Source organism: Apiospora marii (genome assembly GCF_038362585.1).
Source record: "Apiospora marii strain CBS 49790 chromosome Unknown utg000004l_segment0_segment0, whole genome shotgun sequence".
In the NCBI taxonomy this organism is placed as follows: domain Eukaryota; kingdom Fungi; phylum Ascomycota; class Sordariomycetes; order Amphisphaeriales; family Apiosporaceae; genus Apiospora; species Apiospora marii.
The window spans coordinates 2,188,983-2,209,748 of record NW_027117375.1 but is presented as its reverse complement, the minus strand read 5'-3'; the positions used below and the strand labels follow the sequence as shown (position 1 = coordinate 2,209,748).

At 52.5% G+C, this 20,766-nt stretch overlaps 5 protein-coding genes across 5 annotated transcripts; 3 read left to right on the top strand and 2 right to left on the bottom strand.

The window, feature by feature from the left end:
- Positions 1–945: 945 nt before the first annotated feature.
- Positions 946–3,087, top strand: PG985_006623 (uncharacterized protein; the record flags this gene model as incomplete). The annotated part of the gene is made up of 5 exons (XM_066826392.1): positions 946–1,099; positions 1,243–1,813; positions 1,872–2,235; positions 2,298–2,522; positions 2,584–3,087. The coding sequence occupies 5 exons, from the start codon at positions 946–948 to the stop codon at positions 3,085–3,087; spliced, it is 1,818 nt and encodes a 605-aa protein (XP_066685999.1).
- Positions 3,088–4,479: 1,392 nt separating this feature from the next.
- Positions 4,480–6,540, top strand: PG985_006622 (Nuclear protein localization protein 4; the record flags this gene model as incomplete). Its single annotated transcript, XM_066826391.1, has 2 exons — positions 4,480–6,147; positions 6,205–6,540. 2 exons carry the CDS (start codon positions 4,480–4,482, stop codon positions 6,538–6,540), a joined length of 2,004 nt encoding a protein of 667 aa, XP_066685998.1.
- A 738-nt stretch (positions 6,541–7,278) lies between these two features.
- On the bottom strand, positions 7,279–10,983 carry PG985_006621 (Carbamoyl-phosphate synthase arginine-specific large chain; the record flags this gene model as incomplete). Its single annotated transcript, XM_066826390.1, has 3 exons — positions 7,279–7,386; positions 7,453–10,511; positions 10,647–10,983. The coding sequence occupies 3 exons, from the start codon at positions 10,981–10,983 to the stop codon at positions 7,279–7,281; spliced, it is 3,504 nt and encodes a 1,167-aa protein (XP_066685997.1).
- Positions 10,984–15,347: 4,364 nt separating this feature from the next.
- On the bottom strand, positions 15,348–15,757 carry PG985_006620 (uncharacterized protein; the record flags this gene model as incomplete). The annotated part of the gene is made up of 2 exons (XM_066826389.1): positions 15,348–15,479; positions 15,704–15,757. 2 exons carry the CDS (start codon positions 15,755–15,757, stop codon positions 15,348–15,350), a joined length of 186 nt encoding a protein of 61 aa, XP_066685996.1.
- Positions 15,758–19,060: 3,303 nt separating this feature from the next.
- PG985_006619 (uncharacterized protein) lies at positions 19,061–20,371 on the top strand (the record flags this gene model as incomplete). Its single annotated transcript, XM_066826388.1, has 1 exon — positions 19,061–20,371. The coding sequence occupies one exon, from the start codon at positions 19,061–19,063 to the stop codon at positions 20,369–20,371; it is 1,311 nt and encodes a 436-aa protein (XP_066685995.1).
- Between the last annotated feature and the right edge of the window lie 395 nt (positions 20,372–20,766).

The following is a 20,766-nucleotide window of genomic DNA, read 5'->3' as shown; positions in this document are numbered from 1 at the left end:
CTCACTTCCGCACCGCACCTTACCGTACCGTACCGTACCGCACCCACTCTCAAACCACACAGCACAGCACAGCACAACACAACACGACACGACACGACACGACAGCTGCCAACGCCGGGACTTCTCCTCTTTCTGTTCTCTCCCTCTCTCTTTCTCTCTTCTCTCTCTCCTGCTCCCTCCCTCCATCTCATTTTCTGGCTACCGCCCCCCTCTTTCTCTCCCGTCTAGGACCACCACCTAGATATACACACATACGCACGCACACCACTACTACGACCACCCAAAGCTCCCCTCTAGCACAGACACGACGCAGACATAAGCGATCCTTTGCCAGTGGCCCACTTATTTTCACTTTCGATTGATGCCAACTAGTAGCCTGCCAGTCTGATTTGGGTAAATTTTACGTCGTCTTCTCTGGACTTTTTTTTTGTCACCTCAAAATCAAGATCCTTTTCCTCCTCAATTCCATAGCTCAATCTCTCTCTGATCTGAGTCCCGGCCCCCCGACGTGCCTTCTTCAATTTACGCGTCCAGCCATCAAAATCCATCACGAGAAGCCCTTCGATGTGCACTTATTAGGTCGACATTACCTAAGTCGCAGCCAAAGCGCGTGTTTTCCCCTTCTCTTAAGCTGGTCCCAGTCCCTAGGCCGAAAAGTACAGTGCTACCTACATACTTGGGTCGGGCCAAATCCACATTACGTCGCGTTTTTTCTAAGCTCTGTTCGTGACGGGGAGCGTGACCCACCTCTCTTACAATTACTACTTTACCTAGCACTTTCTACTGCTGCGTGTTGCTTCTACTACCTCAACCTTTACCCGCCTCGTCGTATTCGTCGCGACTTTCCTTCTCAACCAACCCCCAAAAACTGCAAGACCCGGCGATCCGTCTCCAACCAGCCACTCTTGCTATTTGACCGTCACGTCTTACTCATTTTAATCCGCAATGGCCGACAACGAGAAGTCCGTCGCGGCCCAGGTGGCAGAAAAGGTCGAGACCGCGTCCGAGTCAGCTGCGCCTGCCGCTGATGACGTGAAGATGGACGACGCGCCATCTGCCTCCAACGAGGAAGCTGCGGACAAGGCTGCCTCCTCTGAAGGTAAGATGCATAATCAGCCCTGGCCTTTCCTCTGCTTCCCAAAATGGCCCCAAGCGCAACTCGTCATGTTTCCACTTCATTCATCACCACATACTCTACGCATCTTACTTACCATCGCATCGCGGTTCATCTAGATCCTACAGCCGCCGCAGTCAACGACAAGCCAACCTCCGACGTCGACATGGAAGAGGCCGGATCCGCCAAGGAAGCGCCCGAGGCCGGCGACGAGAAAGACGCCGGCGCGTCCGCTACCAATGACGATTCCACCAAGGCCGGCGACGACTCTGCCGACAAGAAGGAAGATTCAGCAAATGACAAGGACCACAAAGCCGAAGCTGCTATCAGCGAGGCTGCTGAAGCTGCTGCCGAAGGTGCTGCCGCTGAGGCCAACGGTGCCACACCCAGCTCAAAGCAGGCGGCGCGCCGCAAGTCAACAGGCACTCCTGCCGCCAAGAAACTGAACAAGAAGGCCAGCAAGGCACGAATACTCCACCTTGATTGTACCCCTGGCGATCACTTTTTTGCGAGACTGAAGGGCTTCCCCCCGTGGCCCGTCATCATCGCAGACGAGTCGATGCTTCCGCAGACTATGCTGTCCACTCGGCCTGTCACAGCTGCTCGTCCTGATGGATCGTACCGAGAGGATTTTGCCGATGGTGGCAAACGCGCTGCCGACAGAACCTACCCGGTCATGTATCTCTACACCAACGAATTGTAAGTCTTCGCATAGCTCAGACATGCTAAGTGGCTCACACACTAACCATCCTCGCAGCTCCTGGACCAGAAATACCGATCTTGCAGAACTCGATCCCGAGACTGTGAAGGACCTGATCTCCGCCAAGATGCGAAAGGACCTTCAACAGGCACACTCTTTGGCTGCTGAGCAAAACGAGTTGGATCACTACAAGCAGGTTCTGCTTGACTTCCAGGATGCCAAGCTGGCTGATGAGGAGGCGAAGGCCGCCAAGGCCCAAGCTAAGAAAGAAAAGACCGAGAAGAAGTCGTCCAACAAGAAGTCTGAAGCTACCGCAGTTGATGACGACGATGATATTGAGATGGGTGATGCTGGAGACGACGATGTTCCTGTCAAGAAGACCAAGTCTTCAAAGAAGCGCAAGGCGGAAGAAGAGACGGCCGTAAGTAGATCCAACCCATCCAACCCAACATTTTGGAAAATGCGTCGACTAACAAATTGCAGACCCCTCAGCGTAGTGAATCGGTCAAGAAGCCCAAGATCAAGTTGACCACTTCCTCCACCCCCAAGGCGGCTGCCAATGGCGCCCAATCGCCCAAGAACGGCAAAGAGTCGACTACGAAAGCTAGCAAGCCGAAATCCAAAGCTGCGAAGAAGGATGCGGAGGAGAAGCCCGCAGCGCCCAAGGAGCCCGAGTTGACCCCCGAAGAGCGCCACGTGCGCAAGGAGGTACGCTGACCAGTCCTTTCCACCCTTTGTCGAAGTAACTAACCGGAACTTCGCCTTACAGAAAGAGATTCTTTTCCTGCGACACCGGCTGCAGAAGGGCCTGCTCAACCGCGAGTCGGAACCTAAGGAGGACGAAATGAAGTCCATGTCGGAGTTCCTCACCAAGCTGGAGACGTTCCCCGACCTCGAAGTCAGCATCATTCGGGCGACAAAGATCAACAAAGTCTTGAAGGCCATCTTGAAGCTAGAAGGCATTCCCAAGGAAGCCGATTTTCAATTCCGGCCCCGGTCCCAGAGCCTGTTGGACAAGTGGAATAAGATTCTTGCCAACGAGACGGGAGCGGCCCCGGCCAACGGCGTCAACGGAACCTCGGCTAAAGAGTCACCGAATGGGGTCAAGAAGGAGGCGTCGGCCGATGCCCCGAAAGAGGAGGCCAAGGAAGACAGCAAGGAGGACGTCAAGGAGACCGAGACCAAGGCTGGATCTGATGCCGAGGAGAAGCCCAGCACAGAGGTAAGCCACTATACGAGCTGCACGCATTTATCTACTTTTGAGTGCCGGTGAAGCTAACTACGATCAGGAGACTGCTGCTGCCCCTGAAGCCTCTGCGGTAGAGCCAGCAGCGTAGAGAAACTTGGTCTTGTCGGCGCGGACGATTACAGAGACCAGCGGCGCCATTTAGGGCCGAAGACATAGTCAAGATGTGTTACGAGGCCGGCTGGGGGGGTTTAGACCATTCAAGAAAATGGACATTCAAGGGCCGTTGTCGACCTGGGTACTTCGATGCTTGGGCGCAATGGGTTGTAATCGGTTTTATGTAAAATACAGCGTTTTCGGGTTTTCTTCATCTCCAATTTTGACATGCGAGTTGGCAGGGTGCTCTCCCGGTTTCCCGCTTGGAGCGGGAAAGGGGAAAGGGCACAAAAAGGTCTGCGATCGATCCTCTTGGCGCTTCCACGATAACGACGACGGGAGAAGAGAGTCGAGATGTTTGGTTGCTTACGGCGTTTGAGGCATGGGACTACAAGTTTGGCAGCTATGCGGCAATGTTTATATTGCAAATGAAAAGTTTTACAGAACCGGTTGCCAAAGAGATTGAGCCAAGTGCGAGTGACCAGTCACTGACCCCCTTTAAACACGGCTGGCCCGTTTATGTCTGCATCCAGAAATGATTTTGAAGTTGTAACCAATAACAAGCATAATTCCTTGATATCTGATATCTTGGGCCATGGCCATCATGAAAATTCAATCTTTTTCATGTTGGCTGCCGCTGTTTTGGGATTACATGTCAAACAAACGGTGGGTGTGAAGCTGGCTCGGTGCTGTTTCGGGTTAGACTAGCCGTGTAAGTACTTGAGAATGTATGTACATTAGGTAAGCTTGGTAGGCTGTTCAAACTCAATCAAAAGAAGGAAATTTATCGATTTGGGGTGAAGTGATTGAATTGATGGCCTTGGCGGGCACCTAGGCACTAGGCTGCTGGGGTACCTAGGTAGGTGCCAATTAAAGTCCCGGTTGAGCTCTAGAAGGTACCGGGGCCGATTGGAGCCAATGACGAGACGCCTACCTCACAAAACAGACATACAGCTTAACCAGGTAGCGCGTCATCGCATCATTGCCTGAGCATTCGGAGAAGCCAAAACCACGTTCATTCATAAGTACCTGTCACTCAATTCTCCAAGACGGCCAGGAGAGAGAGAAGGAAAGAAAAAACACAAGGTATAAACCACTCATCTGGTTCGATCTCCTAAATCAATCGCCATTGCTCGTACGTTGAATCTATCTTCAATCGAGAGCATCTCTACTTGTTAGGTTACCTGGCTCGCAACCACACCCAACTCCCCTCTTTGCCGGCAGTTCAACCCGCACTTTCACACCCCATCCTGACGATTAACCTACCAATAATTTTACTACTTACCTTTACCTCCGCCATCCCGACTCACAACACGCGACAAGATGCTGCTCAGATTTCGAGGGCCAGATGGCATGAAGCGCATCAATATTGATGGCAGTGCCACCTTCGCCGAGCTCGGACAGCAGCTTGTCAAGGAGCTGCCAGACACAGTCGCCCCCGAGACCATCACCATGTCCAACTCCCCCACCGGCGACCGGAAACTGCTTGTCGATGTCCAAAAATTCATAATCAGCCAGATAGGCCTGAGCAACGGCGACCTGGTCTTCCTCAACTACAAGCACCGCTCCGAGGCCCCCGCCAATGGCCAGGCCGACACCGTCATATCCTCCACCACCAACAGATTAAACGGCAAGCCTGTCACCACGACCGAGGACCATCCTATCCATCCTCTGCCCCTAGGCTCGCCAACCCTCATTCGCAACCCCTGGGAGGTGGTCAAGCAGTCGCCCTTGGACGACCGGTTAGACAAGAAGGATGGCAAGATACCGCGTGGGCGTGACCACCGCATGTGCAAGCATGGTCCCAAGGGCATGTGCGACTACTGCATGCCGCTGGACCCCTTCAATGCCGACTACCTGAAAGAGAAGAAGATCAAGTACATGTCTTTCCATGCCTACCTCCGGAAAATCAACTCGGCCACCAACAAGCCCGAGCTCGGAAGCTCCTTCATCCCGCCTCTGAACGAGCCCTTTTTCAGGGTCCAGCGTGACTGTCCCTCGGGGCATCCTCAGTGGCCAGAGGGCATCTGCTCCAAATGCCAGCCCAGCGCCATCACGTTGCAGCCACAGCCGTTCCGCATGGTGGACCACGTCGAATTCGCCTCTTTCGATATCGTGAACAACTTCATTGATGCATGGCGCAAGACGGGGACCCAAAGATTGGGTTTGTTGTATGGCCACTACGAGGAGTACGCCGAGGTTCCCCTAGGTATCAAGGCCGTGGTTGAGGCTATCTATGAGCCTCCTCAAGTCGACGAGTCGGACGGTATCAACATGAATCCCTTCGAGGGCGAGCCTGCCGTTACTCAGGTGGCCAAGCTGTGTGGACTGGACCCCATCGGCTGCGTCTTCACCGATCTAGTGGATTCTGGCAGCGGCGATGGATCCGTCCTGTGCAAGCGACATGCAGATTCGTTTTTCCTGTCCTCGCTCGAGGTGTGTTATGCTGCACGCCTGCAGGCACAGCACCCAAAGCCCACTAAGTGGAGCGACACGGGCAGATTTGGCTCCAACTTCGTCACTTGTATAATCTCGGGTGACGAGACCGGCCAGATTGCCATCTCGTCTTACCAGGTCTCCAACGAAGCGGTAGAAATGGTCAGGGCCGACCTAGTCGAACCTTCGGTCGACCCGACTGTCATGCTGGTACGCGATGAAGAAGAGGACGACGGCTCTACCAGCCGTACCCGCTACATCCCCGAGGTCTTCTATCGCAAAATCAACGAATACGGCGCCAACGTCCAAGAGAACGCCAAGCCATCGTTCCCGGTCGAGTATCTATTCGTAACATTGACACACGGTTTCCCCGACAGCTCAAAACCTGTCTTCAACACTTCGACGTTCCCCATCGAACACCGCGAGGTCATGGGCGAGAGTCAGGCGCCGGGAGCAGTAGCCAAGGCCCTTGATATCCGCGGCGGCCGGAAAAACCTGTCACTCTCGGACTTCCACTTCCTTTGCTACATCCGCAACATGGAAGTCCTGTCCAAGGTAAGCTGTCCTCCCCCTCTCCTTTGTACCAAGCCCTTTTACTGACTCCCCATGCAGGAAGAACTGGCTCTCCTCTGCCAGCTGGCCACTACGCACGACCTGGCCAATACCTACAAGTTATTCTCGATGCCTGGGTGGCAGACCTTGGAGGCCATCGTGGAGTCGACTGGTGAGACATACCCCATGAACAGTAGCGGGACCAAGCGCAAATACTCCACCGGAGGTGATGGCGCAAGCTCCGCTGCTGCCCCAGCAACTGCTACTTCTTTGCCTTCTTCTTCCTCTTCTTCTGCTCGAGCTGCGAGAACTTCTTCCGGTGAACCAATCGCTAAGCATTTCGCCAACCTTAGTGTAAACGGTGCAGAGAAAAGCGACAAGAGACGTCGATATTGATACCCCCCTGAAGGAGAAACGCCGAACAGTGGTCGCTCTGTATGGACGGACTGGTGTCGTCGGTTCCAGGGCGATGGCAACAGTAATGCATGGTCTACCTTGTAGTACAGTTGGGATCACCCTTTAGGCCACTGGGCCAAGCGCATGAGAAGCAGTCAAGTGCAGCGAACATTAAGCCTCGGTGTCTCGATACGTAGCACTTGGGGAGGGGTCATTGTGTTGACTAGAGCCAGGCTCTCTACTCGGTATCGAGGGACGACACGGAGCCTGGCATCTGTCATCCTTCCCTCGCCTGCTCGTACTGGGGTCGTTGACTGCTTGCTGGATAGCATACTATAGCTTCTTAATTCCATACAAATGATCCACTTTTTAGACAAAAATTCCTATATCAAGAATGATTGAATGTGAATATCACGAGTTGGGTATCGACTACGCGAGAGTTGATTCGTATCACTCGGTAACAGATGAGAACACTTGATACGATTTAATTGCATTTCCTTTTCCCATCCATTTGTCTCCCATGAGCTGACTACTAGCAGCATTTGAAGAATGTACCGTTCAAACTTCTCAAACGCCGTAGACCAAAAATTCACCTGGCCGGAAATCCACAAAGGACCATGATCAAAATGCCGCATAAGCCGTTTTCTACTTCCTAAAAAGTAAAACCCCCCCCACCCCAAAAAAGACATGGATGGCGAATTATCAAACAAACAGATTCTGGTTTTGGGTACTTAGTATTTACAGGGGCTTGCCACCGATGAAGTTGGACCATCGGCGGACTTCTGAGGGAACGCCCTCCTTTCGGGGCAGCTTCTCGCTCATACATTGAGCGAAGAGAATGGCAGTCTAGTCAACGGTTAGCGGCAGAACAAATGCAGTAGGGTCAGTCAGCTAGGACGTTTCAAGACATACCTGGGGCTCCATGAACAGGGGCACGCCGAAATCGACGGCGTTACGGCGCATCACATAGTCCACGTCGGTGGTGGTCTTGGCCCGCTCCAGGGCCAGGTTGAAGACACCGTGGATATCGTACTTCTTGAATACCTCACGAAGGGCACGCTTGTCCTTGACGGGGAACTCAATCACCTCAACCTTGTCCTTGTTCTTGGTGGTCCTCTCGAGGAACTCCTTAACATCGTCGCCAGCAGCGAAGAACTTGTAGCCGAGAGGCGACAGGTAGTCGGCAATCTTGGTCAACCACGGGCGAGAAACCTCACCACCGAACAAGATACCCTCACCAGGTTCGGGCACCCGGAAGTTCATGGCGGACTGCATAGATGTCCAATAAGCCTCAACGAGGTCCTTTCCAAAGCAAGCCATCTCACCAGTGCTGGCCATTTCCACACCCAGGAAGGGATCAGCACCGGCCAGACGAGTCCACGAGAATTGAGGGACCTTCGTGGCAAGGTAGTCGCGCTTGACAGCCATGAGATCAACGGGCTCAGGGACGTCCTTACCGACGAGAGCCTTAGCAGCGACGTCAATGAAGTTGGTTCCGAGAACCTTGCTGACGAAGGGGAAAGATCGGGAAGCACGCAGGTTGCACTCGATAACCTTGAGCAGCGGCTCGCGGCCCTCGGGGTTCTCGGCTTTGATGATCTGCATGTTGAAGGGGCCGGTGATGTTCCAGGCCTTGGCAACCTTGTGGGCAATCTCCTTGAGACGCTCCATGGTCCTGTCGTCCTGCTTTGTGGGGGGCAGCACCAAAGTCGCATCACCAGAGTGGACACCGGCTTGCTCGACGTGCTCACTAATGGCGTGGACAAGCAGCTCGCCCTTGGAGGCAACACCATCGACATCAATCTCTTGGGCTCCCTCGATGAACTTGGTGATGACGACGGGGTGGTCAGGAGAGACGTTGCTGGCAGCCTCGAGCTTCTCCTTGAGGTCCTCCTGGCTTCGAATGACGGTCATGGCGGCTCCGGAAAGGACGTAACTGGGGCGGACAAGCACAGGGTATCCAACCTGGTCGGCAAACTTCTCGGCTTCGGCAACCGAGGTGAGTTCCTTCCAATCAGGCTGGTCAACACCGATGCTGTCAAGGATCTCAGAGAACTTTTGACGATCCTCGGCCTTGTCAATATCCTTGGGATCGGTGCCCAAAACATTGGCCTTGCCGGTCTCCTGGAGACGGAGGGCGATGTTCTGGGGAAGCTGGCCACCGACGGACACAACCACACCCGAGGCGGTCTCGAGTTCGTAGATATCCATCACACGCTCGTAGCTCAGCTCCTCGAAGTACAACCTATCGGCCACCTCCGTATCTGTCGAGAAGGTCTCGGGGTTGTAGTTGACCACGACAGTCTTCTTACCCATGTCGCGCAGGGCCTGGATGGCCATGACGGAGCACCAATCGAATTCGACAGAGCTTCCGATTCTGTAAACGCCGCTTCCCAAGACAATGGTACCCTGGTCATTGAAGTCAATGTCGTGGGAGCTGGCGTTGTAGGTGGTGTAGAGGTAGTTGGTGTTGGCAGGGAACTCGGCAGCCAGGGTATCGATCCTCTTGACCCAAGGTCGGATACCCATACCCAAGCGGTGAGCGCGAACGGCGTCTTCGTTGCTGTTGACGGCCTTGGCAATCTGCTTGTCGGAGAAGCCCAGCTTCTTGGCCTTCGTGACCAGGTCCTTCTTGAGGTTCTCCAGGCTACCCGCCTTCTCCATCTCGCGAGTGCAGTTGACCAGGTTCTCAAGCTTGTACAGGAACCACTTGTCGATCTTGCTCAGTTCATGGACACGCTCCACAGTGTAACCCTCGTGCAGCATCGCTTGCCCGACTGCCAGCCATCGACGATCAGTCGGGTTGGCAAGCTCGTAGTCGAGGTCCTCGAACTTGGCACCCTGGAAACCGACGAACCCGGGATCGACTTGTCGAATGGCCTTCTGGAAGGACTCCTCGAATGTACGGCCGATAGCCATGACCTCTCCAACAGACTTCATCGCACTACCGATATCTCGCTTGACGTGCTGGAACTTGGCCAGATCCCATCGAGGGATCTTGGTGACGATGTAGTCGAGAGAAGGTTCGAAGTTAGCTGTGGTCGTCTTAGTAACGGCATTGGGCAATTCGGGGAGACTGTGGCCGAGTCCAATCTTGGCGGCGGTATAGGCCAAGGGGTAGCCGGTCGCCTTGGAAGCGAGCGCTGATGATCGAGACAAACGGGCATTGACCTCAATGACTCGGTAGTCGAGGCCATCGGGCTGCAGGGCATACTGGACATTGCATTCACCAACGACGCCGAGATGGCGGACAATCTTGATGGCAGCCGATCGCAGCATGTGGTATTCCTCGTCGCTCAGAGTCTGACTGGGCGCAACGACAATCGAGTCACCGGTGTGGGTGCCCAATGGGTCGAAGTTCTCCATGTTGCACACAGTGATGCAGTTGTTGTTGGCATCGCGGACGACCTCGTACTCGACCTCCTTCCAGCCCTTGAGCGATTTCTCAACCAGGATCTGGGGGGACAGGGTGAGAGATCGGGCAGCCATGTTGCGCAGTTCCTCTTCGTTGTTGGCGAAACCAGAACCGAGACCACCCAGCGCATAGGCGGCGCGGACGATGATGGGGTAGCCGACCTTCTGGGCAGCGTCAAGGGCCTCTTCTATGGTGTTGACGGCGATTGAGTGAGCAATGGGGATGTCAATCTCGTTCAGAGCCTTGGCGAAAAGGTCTCTGTCCTCGCTCAGCTCCAGGGTGTGGACACTGGTGCCCAGGACCTTTACTCCATAGCGCTCAAAGATGCCCATGCGCTGCATCTGCACACCCAGATTCAGCGCGGTTTGGCCACCGAAGGACAAGAAGATTCCATCGGGCCGCTCGCGCTCGATAACATAGGTCACGTATTCGGGGGTGACGGGGAGGTAGTAGACCTCATCGGAAAGCACGTGAGCGGTCTGGATGGTAGCGATGTTGGGATTGATGAGGACGGAGGCGACTCCGGCCTCCTTCAAGGCCTTCAAGGCTTGAGAGCCTTTAAGTAATTCGCGTCAGCATCTATATCTGCGTGTCCTGAAATGCGTAGAAGTTCGAAGCAGTGGCTCGTTTTGAGGGGCGAGCGCTCGCAATGCGATCGGGTGGGTTCATGCTCCAGAAAGATGCGACCTACCTGAATAATCGAACTCTCCGGCCTGACCAATGGCAAGACCACCACTTCCAATCACCAAGACTTTCTTAACATCGACAATATCCTTGGGCTTGATGATACCGCTCTCGATGTAGGCCTTGGAACTGGGCGCCTCCTGGATGGTGGCATTGCATCGCACCGCGGAGCAGGACAAGGTCCGCTTCTGAACCAGCTCCGATGTTCGGCTCTGGGCCAGCAGCTTGGAATAAGTGGGAGCAGTCACTGTGGTCAATTGCCTTCGGGGCAGGGCCGTGGGCAGTCGGCGGGCATGTCGAAGCATGGAAGGCCCCCGGCCGGCCATCTTGGTCGAGAAGGTCATGGCAGGAGATGTGTATATGGGATGGGAATGCAGCGACTCTCTCTCTCTCTCTCTATGGGAGCTGGTCAAGAGCTTGGGTCACCGAGATTTGCGTGAGAGGGACAAGGTCTCGCGCGACCGACTGGAGACGCAATTGCTCCCAATTGAGGTCAAAAGTTCGGGGGGAGAGGGTCGAGGTGTTGAGAAACAGACAGGAAAATGATTCCTCTCCTCCTCCGACTATAAATTTAGTGTAGGTATGAGTCGACGGCCGATTTGCCAGCCCTGGACAGGACGGGATAGGACAAGATAGACTTCGACGTGAAATATTAGTGGGGTGCGATAACGATAGTGGTTCTTGTCGCGATGCAAAAGCCCACCTTGGGGCATCGATGGGGTCTTGGGAGGCGGTACCTATCGCCTACAAATCCCCTAGTCTAGGTACCTCCCCTCCCAACATCAGTCACGTCGGGTCCGATTGATGTCAAAAATCTTTCTGGCGCAATTGGACCCCCCACCACTAGCAGATTGATAGCACAGAATAGCTGGTAGCTGCCCGCAAAGCAGTGACCACAATGGAACAGCTTTTGATCTGATGTGGGATGAATGGGGGAATAACTCGTCCCATATCCCCATTATGACTGGTCAGTTGGGATTCCCTCCAAAGCTCTGCTGCGATTGCGGAGCGTGGAAGGCTGATCATGCCGCAAAAGTTTTTTTTTCTTCGTCTCCTTCTCCTTCCCCTTCCCTCCCACTTCCCGTCTCTGGGTAAACCGGCTCAAGCCCACATGTAGCTTTGGAAGTTAGATTTGACATTGCTGGGGTTTACTACTAATTCGCGCACATACTCTACTAATACATCTTTTGATCGCGTTAGATCTCTGTCAGTCCAGCAGAAAAAAAAAAAAAAATTTCGCCGGCGGGACAAGGTTGCACGCCATGCAGATGCAGCACGGTGCCTATCTCATACTGTCTTGCCCCTCCTACTTCCAGTACCTGTCAGCTTTTAGAGTTCCTAGGCTCAGTTCATGCAATATGTGCTTGTGGGTGTCTGCACCCATTTGCGACTATAAAATGCTGCTCGATAAGTTCAGAAACATCTAAAGCCCATCGAAGCTAAGATTCGTATACTCAAGTTCGGCATTCCAAAACAAGAAAAACAGCTACGTAATGCAGCGTTACATCGGATTGGCTAGCTCCCCACAGAAGAAGTACAGTAGGTATGTTCTGCTGCTGGTTCATTAGGTACTTAAGATATCAAGTACGTGTATATACCATCTAGGGGTAGGGGTGCTTTGTGAAATGCAAGTGCCCTGAGAGCCTCGGGACTTGTTGCATGGGATAAATGCAAAAGAGCATGTTCGTCCCTCAAAAATCGGGACAGCGCCCAACCCCAATCAATGATTTCGCTTCTACTGTAGTTGAGCTCTATTCTTTTACACGCTCAGTTGCTTTAAACAATCCAGGGACTATTAGAACTGTAAATTGTATAGGTACCTAATCCATGTGCGGCTCTGGATCTTTCATCATCCTGAACCTTCATACAGAGGTATAGCCCAACCCTTTCGGACTTTCATACGGACCGATATTTAGCCGTACCACCCACTTAAGTCGGGCGCCGGTCACGCTCGACAGCTCCAGCTTCTCCTGTCTACATGTACGGGTAGTCTTTCACCTACGTCTTCCCAAGATGACGATGACGATGACTCGACCTTCTACACTACGGTGCGGCAACGCATAGCGCTATCGATCTCGCTTTAGCATCTCGACTCCGTGCAATTTGATCACTGCAGCCGTTGTGGGCAGCGGTTGGTCGCCATGACGGCTGGGCTTCAAACCCCATCTTTGGTGGTGGGGCCTGTCCCCTCGATCCGTATGACCGGATAATCCCGCCTGGCGACATGAACGCGACCGCATGTTATCAGCATCCATCACATTCAGCTCCAGCTGCCGCATGCTAAGCAAGATGCGACGGTTCATGTGTCTCTTCGCTCGATTACAACGTTCTGTCCCATGCGCAACGCTGTGGTCGTCATCGTCACGTCGGTGGAAGCCAACGGCATCCCTCGATATTCCTGACTGGCTGGCGGGCACGGCTACTCCCAGTTGCCCCTCGTCCTGGGCAGGACGTTAAAAGGCCCGGCTTGTTGCGAATGGCAACATGACGGCGGCGACGGATGTGTATGAGATGATGATCTGCACGATTGTGTATAACACACGTTGGCTACTCGGTTTCCCCATAGCTGCGGCGTGTCGGTGTTTATCTTTGTTTTCATGGCACTCGGTACGTCTCTTGGCCATGACCACAGCTGGGTCTCTTTGTCCACACCGTTTTCTGACACAGCCGCCCAGGTTTGCGATCCATGATGGCACGCTTCGACGCATCATAGGATTTACAGGCATTGGAGTTTCAGACATTTCTCGTTCACGACCATCTTCGGGCGTTACAGACAGGCGTGGCGGCTGCTTCGTTCATGTCGGAGGCAACTGGATGCGAAAAGCTAGTAAGTGCCTGGCCATCCTACACGCAACGACTTGTACGTTTCTTGGGCAGCGCTGACTGTACTAGAAAGCGAGCATATACTACTTGGGCCGTTGTCCTGGGCACGACGGATGGATAAAAGGCCCCTCGGTTCCTTTGGCAGACTTTACATGCCTGGAAGGATTTGCATCAGTAGAGACGGCGTTGAGATTCCTACCCGGCCGGGTTCATCGATGTGACGATGACGGATCACGTTTCCTGATGAGTCGATGACTGGAGTTCATTGACAAATTGTGTTCAGGGCACTGTCATGTTTTGCAGTGCCCGCCTATTTTGAGTTTAGGGTCCCCGGGTATTTGCCAGAATCGCAATGCCCGCCCCCATTTTTGTGTACACTCGGCGCCCATGCGTACATACGTGTGTCGGCGCCAATTGAGTATCTTTTTTGTGCTAGGTGGTGAGCGGTGCTGGATTGCCCAATCAGTTTCCACCCGGTCTAGCTGGTCCATTGACGCCAGCTAGCCTGTTAAAGGATGGAGCTGTTCGACACCATGCCTGTGTCTACGAGTTGCGTTGGCACGGGCCTGGGGCGGTCCAAATGGTGTTCCCAGCATATGAAGCTTTTCATTCTATGCCTGCGTCATTTGTTTGACCGCCTGTCACCACCAAGCTTGAGTTCTCTCTGAAGGAGATAAGCGCGATAGTAAGGGCCATATGCCGGAGTGGGATTGGGCGACCTCCTTCGTCACTTGCCAATCGAAAACGTCGAGTTACGCACGCCAACCCACCTGCCGCGGCAGAAGCGACTTTGCTCCGGAGCCAGCGTCTGGGACTAGGCCCAGGAGAACTCTGCCCCTCGCTCGCGACAACGGTCTGCCTTCTCTGCGAGTCGGAGAATCTGAAGGAGGCGAGGGACGAAAGCTTGCTGGTTAAAAAGGACATTAGGTTTCCTGGGGCTGGGCTGGTCGCGTCTCCCAGAGTACGGGGGACTGAACACCCACGGGTGCTTCTATCCCCCGTCTCAAGCCCCCGGCTCTATCGCAATGGTCATATCCATCTCTCCAAGGTGTCTTCGTTTCCTCGGGGCCGGCTTCCTCAAAGCCCCTGGAAGTTGAGACAGGCGGACAAAATTGCAGACAAAGGGGAACTACAGGTGGTGAATCATGTTCAAGTGAGACACCTACCGACTCTTACCTCGTGCAAATAGTTGAATATCTCTGAATTCAAACCTGACCTTGTTCTCCAATGGCTATCACTTTTATTCCTAACATGAGTTACGTGGTTGACTACGTACCTGACGATCCCTACAATATGGCGATCGATCAGGGGCAAAAGTCATGAAGCACTTCGAGCATGTCAACCGCTGTGTAAAAACTAGGCATAAGGTCTAAACAAGCAGACATATAGATCAACCCACGTCACGTACAATCAAAAAGTAGTTTGAGTATTGCGTGTATCATTCACTCATTACGATAATGAAAACGTGTATCTACCGTCAACAGCTGTGTAATCATTGTAGCCATTTTAGATTCAATTTCGCCTGAACTAGACGTGTGCAGTAATCTTACAAGTGTGTAAGCAATCTTGTATTGGGATACAGCATGACAGCTGGTGTACTCCCAACTAAAAATTCTCATCCATCCACCATAGGTGTTCGTGATAATCCCCCCCATCTTATCCGAAGCACTGTGTGGTTGACAATACGCATCGAACTCCAATCTCGACACCATATACTGGTCGCAGCACCATAATCTTCATGGGTGGTTACTTTCTGCCATCCACATTCTACTTGGGGGGGCTACCGGGGCCACGGGTGAAGCTGCCGAGATAGTTTGTGGTCAGCTCAGTTCAAGGACATGAGGTAGAGTTGCTTAATACTCAAGGGAGGGGAAGCGGTGACTCCTTACTTATGCCACATCTGGCCGAAGAAACCTGCCTGGGGCTTCTGATCGTGGAGGCTGTTGCGTCGAGCCTGCGACGTGGGGTCGTTGGAGCGCTTGGATGCCATGAGGCCCTCGAAGCCAGGTCCGGAGCTCTGTGGTAAAGGGGTTATTGTCAGTAAAGTCGGTATTGCCATCGGAAAGTCAATGGCAGGGAGGGTGCATTAGGTACAGCATGATGACGTTAGCAATACCATGTTCATCACGCAAACAAAATTGTGTGTGTGTGTGCAGAGGGACGTAGAGATGGCTTTGGGTAACGGGTTTGTTCATGATGTGGTATTTCGATGTAGTCACCCATCGTCAGAATACTACTCACTCGGCGCTTGGAGAAGGCACTAGGGTGCTCGCTTCCTGAAGTTGTGCGATCCATAGTGATGTGTGTTGGGTTGGAAGTTTTTGATTGAGTATTGGTCTCAGTTTTGGTCAAGTCTTGGATATATCGTTGTTCTCTTTGGTATCTCTGTATGGAAATAGGGTAGGGGAAAGAGAAAATTGTCGAGGTGCGGGGGAGTAGGGAAATATATAGTAATGTCTGTACGGAGTGTACAGCGGTGACAAATCGCGCCGTTGTTCGTTCCTTCTGATTAGGAATGCCCTTTCAGCAATCGCGTAATACTTCAGAGTTGCGCAACAGTCAAGCTACTGGCCGCCTATGAGCCTATGACTCTCTCTCTCTCGGTGTTTACTACCCAAATCCGAGCTCCCTGAGATGCATAGAGGAGGGGTGTAGCAGCAAGAGATGCGCCCACTACGTTACTGACTTGGGTTCAGGTCAGCTCTCGATTCCCAGAATCGGCAGTATATGTGCTGATCTCCGCGCCAGCATCATGCCATCAAAGGACGGCCCCCAGGCCTGACATAAAGAGGTAAGGGCGCCAGGCGCCTTCTTGTCCGACACAGTATGTATCTGGGAAACGATGACGCGCTGTAAGTCGTCTACTACGCACACGGCAGGATGCCGCCTCCATGTCATTATATCGCTAAAAGCCCCCCAGCTAAGCCAGGATCCACCCCCGCAACACACTAATAGACGATCCCCAATCATGGTAAAAGACACCCCCCCCCAACGAGAAGCCCTGGAGAACCCCCCTCCTCTCCCTCACGACCCTAGACCTTATTTGCGATGGCCTGACACCGTTCAGAACTTAAGCGAATCAAAGACTTTCGGTTAATGATGTAACAGGGATGGATTTGGCGGAAAAGCCCATCAGCAATGGCCGGATGGCAAACGGCTGACCCTGAGCTCATGGCTGCATATCTGGAGGCTGCGATGCAAGCTACCGCGGGCCTAGACTGATGCATCGCCAGATGTCCCTACAGTAACTCCCTTAGTCAACGATTCCTCGCACAGTAGCCCTCTTGAACGACTTATGAGATCATTGTAAAGTCAATATTCGCACAGACAAAGGCCCATATCGTAGCACTAGGTGCTAGGTAACTACAGTATCAGATCTATAGCGCCGCCTTTCAAGGTTAAAATTGTGGATGACGTACAATGGGCCTTGCCTGTACTGTACGTAGTGTCGAATAAGGGGCATCAACAGATCTCACCAAGCTTGTCATGGCTCGACACAGCCGTTTGTGGTCACATCACGAGAATTGGTTTCTTGGATCAAAATATTGATAAAATATAACTCAGTGTGATTCTATATAACATTGCCTCGATTAGAGGAATGTAGTCCGAAATGATGGACCGAAACTACCATGGACTGGCGAGCGTCGGTGAGTAGTGGACAAGCGTCAATCTACCTCAACGAAAAATAGAAAGCGACCACGGAAAAAGTGTCGCGCTCAGAGTGAGTGAGGGGTGTGTCCAGTGAAGGACCGCGATACATATCATATATCATCAGTACAGACCAACGCTGCTACGGAGCTGTTGCGCCGGCCCAGGCATCAAGTCGTTCGAGCGGCGACAACCATCTAGCTGGGCCGCATACGATTCTTGGAAGAACACAAAGGCTATGACAGTATGTGGTTAGCACACTGTGGCTGAGGCTTGAAACACGAAAGCGATGAAAGATGCCTCTTCAGTTCTCCAAGGTGATTGGTAGAGTCTCGTCAAAGAAGTACTCAGACAATAATGCAGGAAGAGTTATCATCCGGAAAGGCGCGAGATGCGAAATCAGTTTGACTTACCGGACTCGACAGCATGCTGGTGACTCGTATTTATTATTCATTACCTAGAAGCGTACCAGGTCAGCGACTGCTACAGTAGTAAACTGATGTTGTCTTGGTAAACGAGAAAGCTCTCAGGCTGTTCGAATTGTTAGCATACGCACTGAGTGAGCGGATCCGCGTCGCAACATACCTCATTAAATCAGAAGTTTTGTTTTGATGTTCATTTCCACATTCATTGGTATGAGATGGGATCAAACAGTGTGAATAGTGCTCATCATGTAGAGTAGGATGCAAAGAAGAGGAATGTCGTGAATTACCTGCTCATCACCAAGTTAGCCATTTGATACCATATACCATGTATTATGCAATAATTGGGCAGTGTTCATGCACAATCAGTTGACGAAATCTCAACAAGAAGCCTCCGCGAGCCGACCTCCACAGAGTTTGTACGCTCTGCTTCACGGAAGCCGGTTACGAGGGATTCGTTTATGTCCGCCCGTTCGTTCAAGCTATCCTCACGTGAAAAGCGATAGGAAATGGTTGGATGCATGGTATGTACCTGAAGGTGATCAAAGTTAGCGAGGTGTACCACCACGAAAGTTGCATCAAAAGTAGAGTTGGTGATTTCATGTCAGACAAGGCTGAAACTGAACAAAATCTACATAGTATATTCGGAAAGAGGAATCCCTAGATTTGTCGGTTTTATCATCATGCAAGAGTGGGCGCAGAGGCCCAGGCGAGAGGGCAAGGATGAAGAAAAAGAGGCTGGTACAAACCTTTTGAATCTGAGAGGGCTTTGTGGACAATGCCATAACGAGGTTTTCTCGTAACTATCGCAAGATACAAACCCTACAGCCGACATGATGTTAGCAGGTGTGACAATCTACCGTGGCAGGTACAAGTTGAATTGGGAGGTTTGCTCAGGGAATTTAATTCTAGAAGCTAGAATTTCCCCATGATTGTGTAGGATTTGGATTGTTCAATGTTTTTGTTCGTCACGGCAAATGTGCTTTCGCGAAAAAAAATTTGCGTCAGTGAGAACTTACCAAAAAATCACCAAAGCAGCACTGCTACAGGCGCAATGGCAATTGAATAAATAGCAGCAGCGAAAAAGACAGTGACTTGTCACATTGTCTAAATATCCAAAACCGTCTGCTCAAGAAGACGGAAGGCCCGCGCTGTAGAGTTGTGATGTAGAAAAGAACTGGGTGTATGGAAGTTCTGGGCAGAAGCTTGGGATTTTATTGCCCATCATGTCGAGGAAAAAAAAAGTTAGCGGCTCAACATGTTCCGTGCCGATGGTGGGGGCCGAGAGGTGGACTTGAGACTCTATCGATTAGATAAGAGTTACCGTGGTTGCGACACGTATCTGAGATACCCCACTCTGCTCTCCGCAGCACAGCCACAGTGGCGAGGCTTCTGGTCGACCCACTAATGGGAGGCATCCGTCATGCCTTAATATGACCTCGTCTGGCACCTCAGCTTTTGTTAAGCTTTCTTCCCAGATCAAATTTTCCTGTTCGCCATCTTTTCAGAAACACGAACGGGATTCACTATGGTTGCGCCTCTAGGCGGCATGTGGGCTCCATCCGCTTTGCGGATGGCCCGACAGGCCGTGTCTAAGGCGTCCAAGGTGATCCGGGCGAAGCTCGTTAACACGGCTCGCCCGGTAAACACCGCCTTGGAGCCAGTATTTGCCAGATCAACCCCGAGACAACCCATCCACCCAGCTGCTCTTCTGCGTCAGCAAAGAAATCGAAGATGGCACTCTACCTCGACGTACCAGAACATCAACTCTGCCGTACGTCGCTTCATGAGTACCGGCCGGCTCAGCGAGGCTCCGCGAATCGACCGTGCCAAGTTCAACGCAACTCAAGTCGGCCGAGCCATTTCCCAGTTCACCGGGCGTGCTCCGTTTGCCGGTACACTGAGACCGAACCTCACTGGTGGAGCTCTTCCCCGAAGTGCCGGTGGTTATGGTCTGGGTTCCGGGCGCATCGGTGGAGCCCGGTACTTCTCCCATACACCTGCTGCCCAAGCCCAGGTAGTCAATAACGTATCGGCTGCTGTAAGGGCTTTCTGGATTTCCGGCCAGAAGGCGCAGTTTGATGGGTTGACGGAACGTGGCGAGAGACGTTACCGCGCAGTTTCCGTTCTTCAAGACGAGACGGCCCGCAAGATGGCGTCGGTATCCCGCATCACTGCCGGCTCCTACGTCGACTTCAAGCTGAACCCCACAGTCACTGCGCTGAGCCCTCTCGCTGGAGCTTTCCCTTATGCTGCAGCAGGTACCAAGACACCCTCAGCTGATGCGGCAACCCTCAACGCCGAGGGTTTCTTCGATGTCTTGTCGGTCGATTTCGGTCGTGCCCTAAAGGATCTCACAGCAACGCTGGGTGACCTCCAGAAGCTAGCAGCTCTCGGTGATCTGCCTATACAGCTCGAAAAGGGTCACATGATCCGAGTCAGATTTCCCGGTGTAGACGCTGATACTGTCGAGACGCTTTGTGACGACTTAGAGATTAGTCGAGGCATGGTGGGGCAAGATGTGGATTTCGAGGCTGAAGCGGGTGTCGCGATGGCACTAAAGTTCCCTTTCGCGCCTGGTGCCGAGGACCAACAGTCGCTAACGCCCACGTCGCCCGGCGGTTCGCTGCATTCTCTAGGTAGTTTTGCGGAGGATGAGCTGTTCGATGCTTTTAGCGAGATGGAAAAGAATTCATGGCTGGCATCTCCCGAGCCCGAGGGTTATGAGAGTATGTCTCCGCCGAACAGTTCGGGCGAGCACTGTTCGGAGGATTTTGAGGGCTTGCAAGGAGTTTATCGGTTCCTGGAGGAATGTGACCGGGCTCAGGGGAGGTTTTGATATTTAAATATGGGCAATCGTATGATTGTAACATGCTTCTGTTCAATGATTTGCTAGCGATAGGACCACACTCTTTGTAAAAGCGACACAGGGCCAACCATAATGACATCTTTCCTTTTGTGCCTCGTCATATTCTAACATCACTTGTGTTGCGGCATCGGATATCCATCTGATTGCTCCATAAGATAGAGCAGACGATATACCTTGCATCACTGTGCACTTTCAGAAAACAAATGTAGCTTTTATACCATAACTGGAAGCTAAATAAGTAGATATGGGTTCTGAGTAACCAAACGACGAGTACTGACTGTATGGCGATTCCTACACTATTGCTATATATTACTATAGATAGATAATGCAAGTCTACATATTGAAGACGATACGTGAGCATGAGA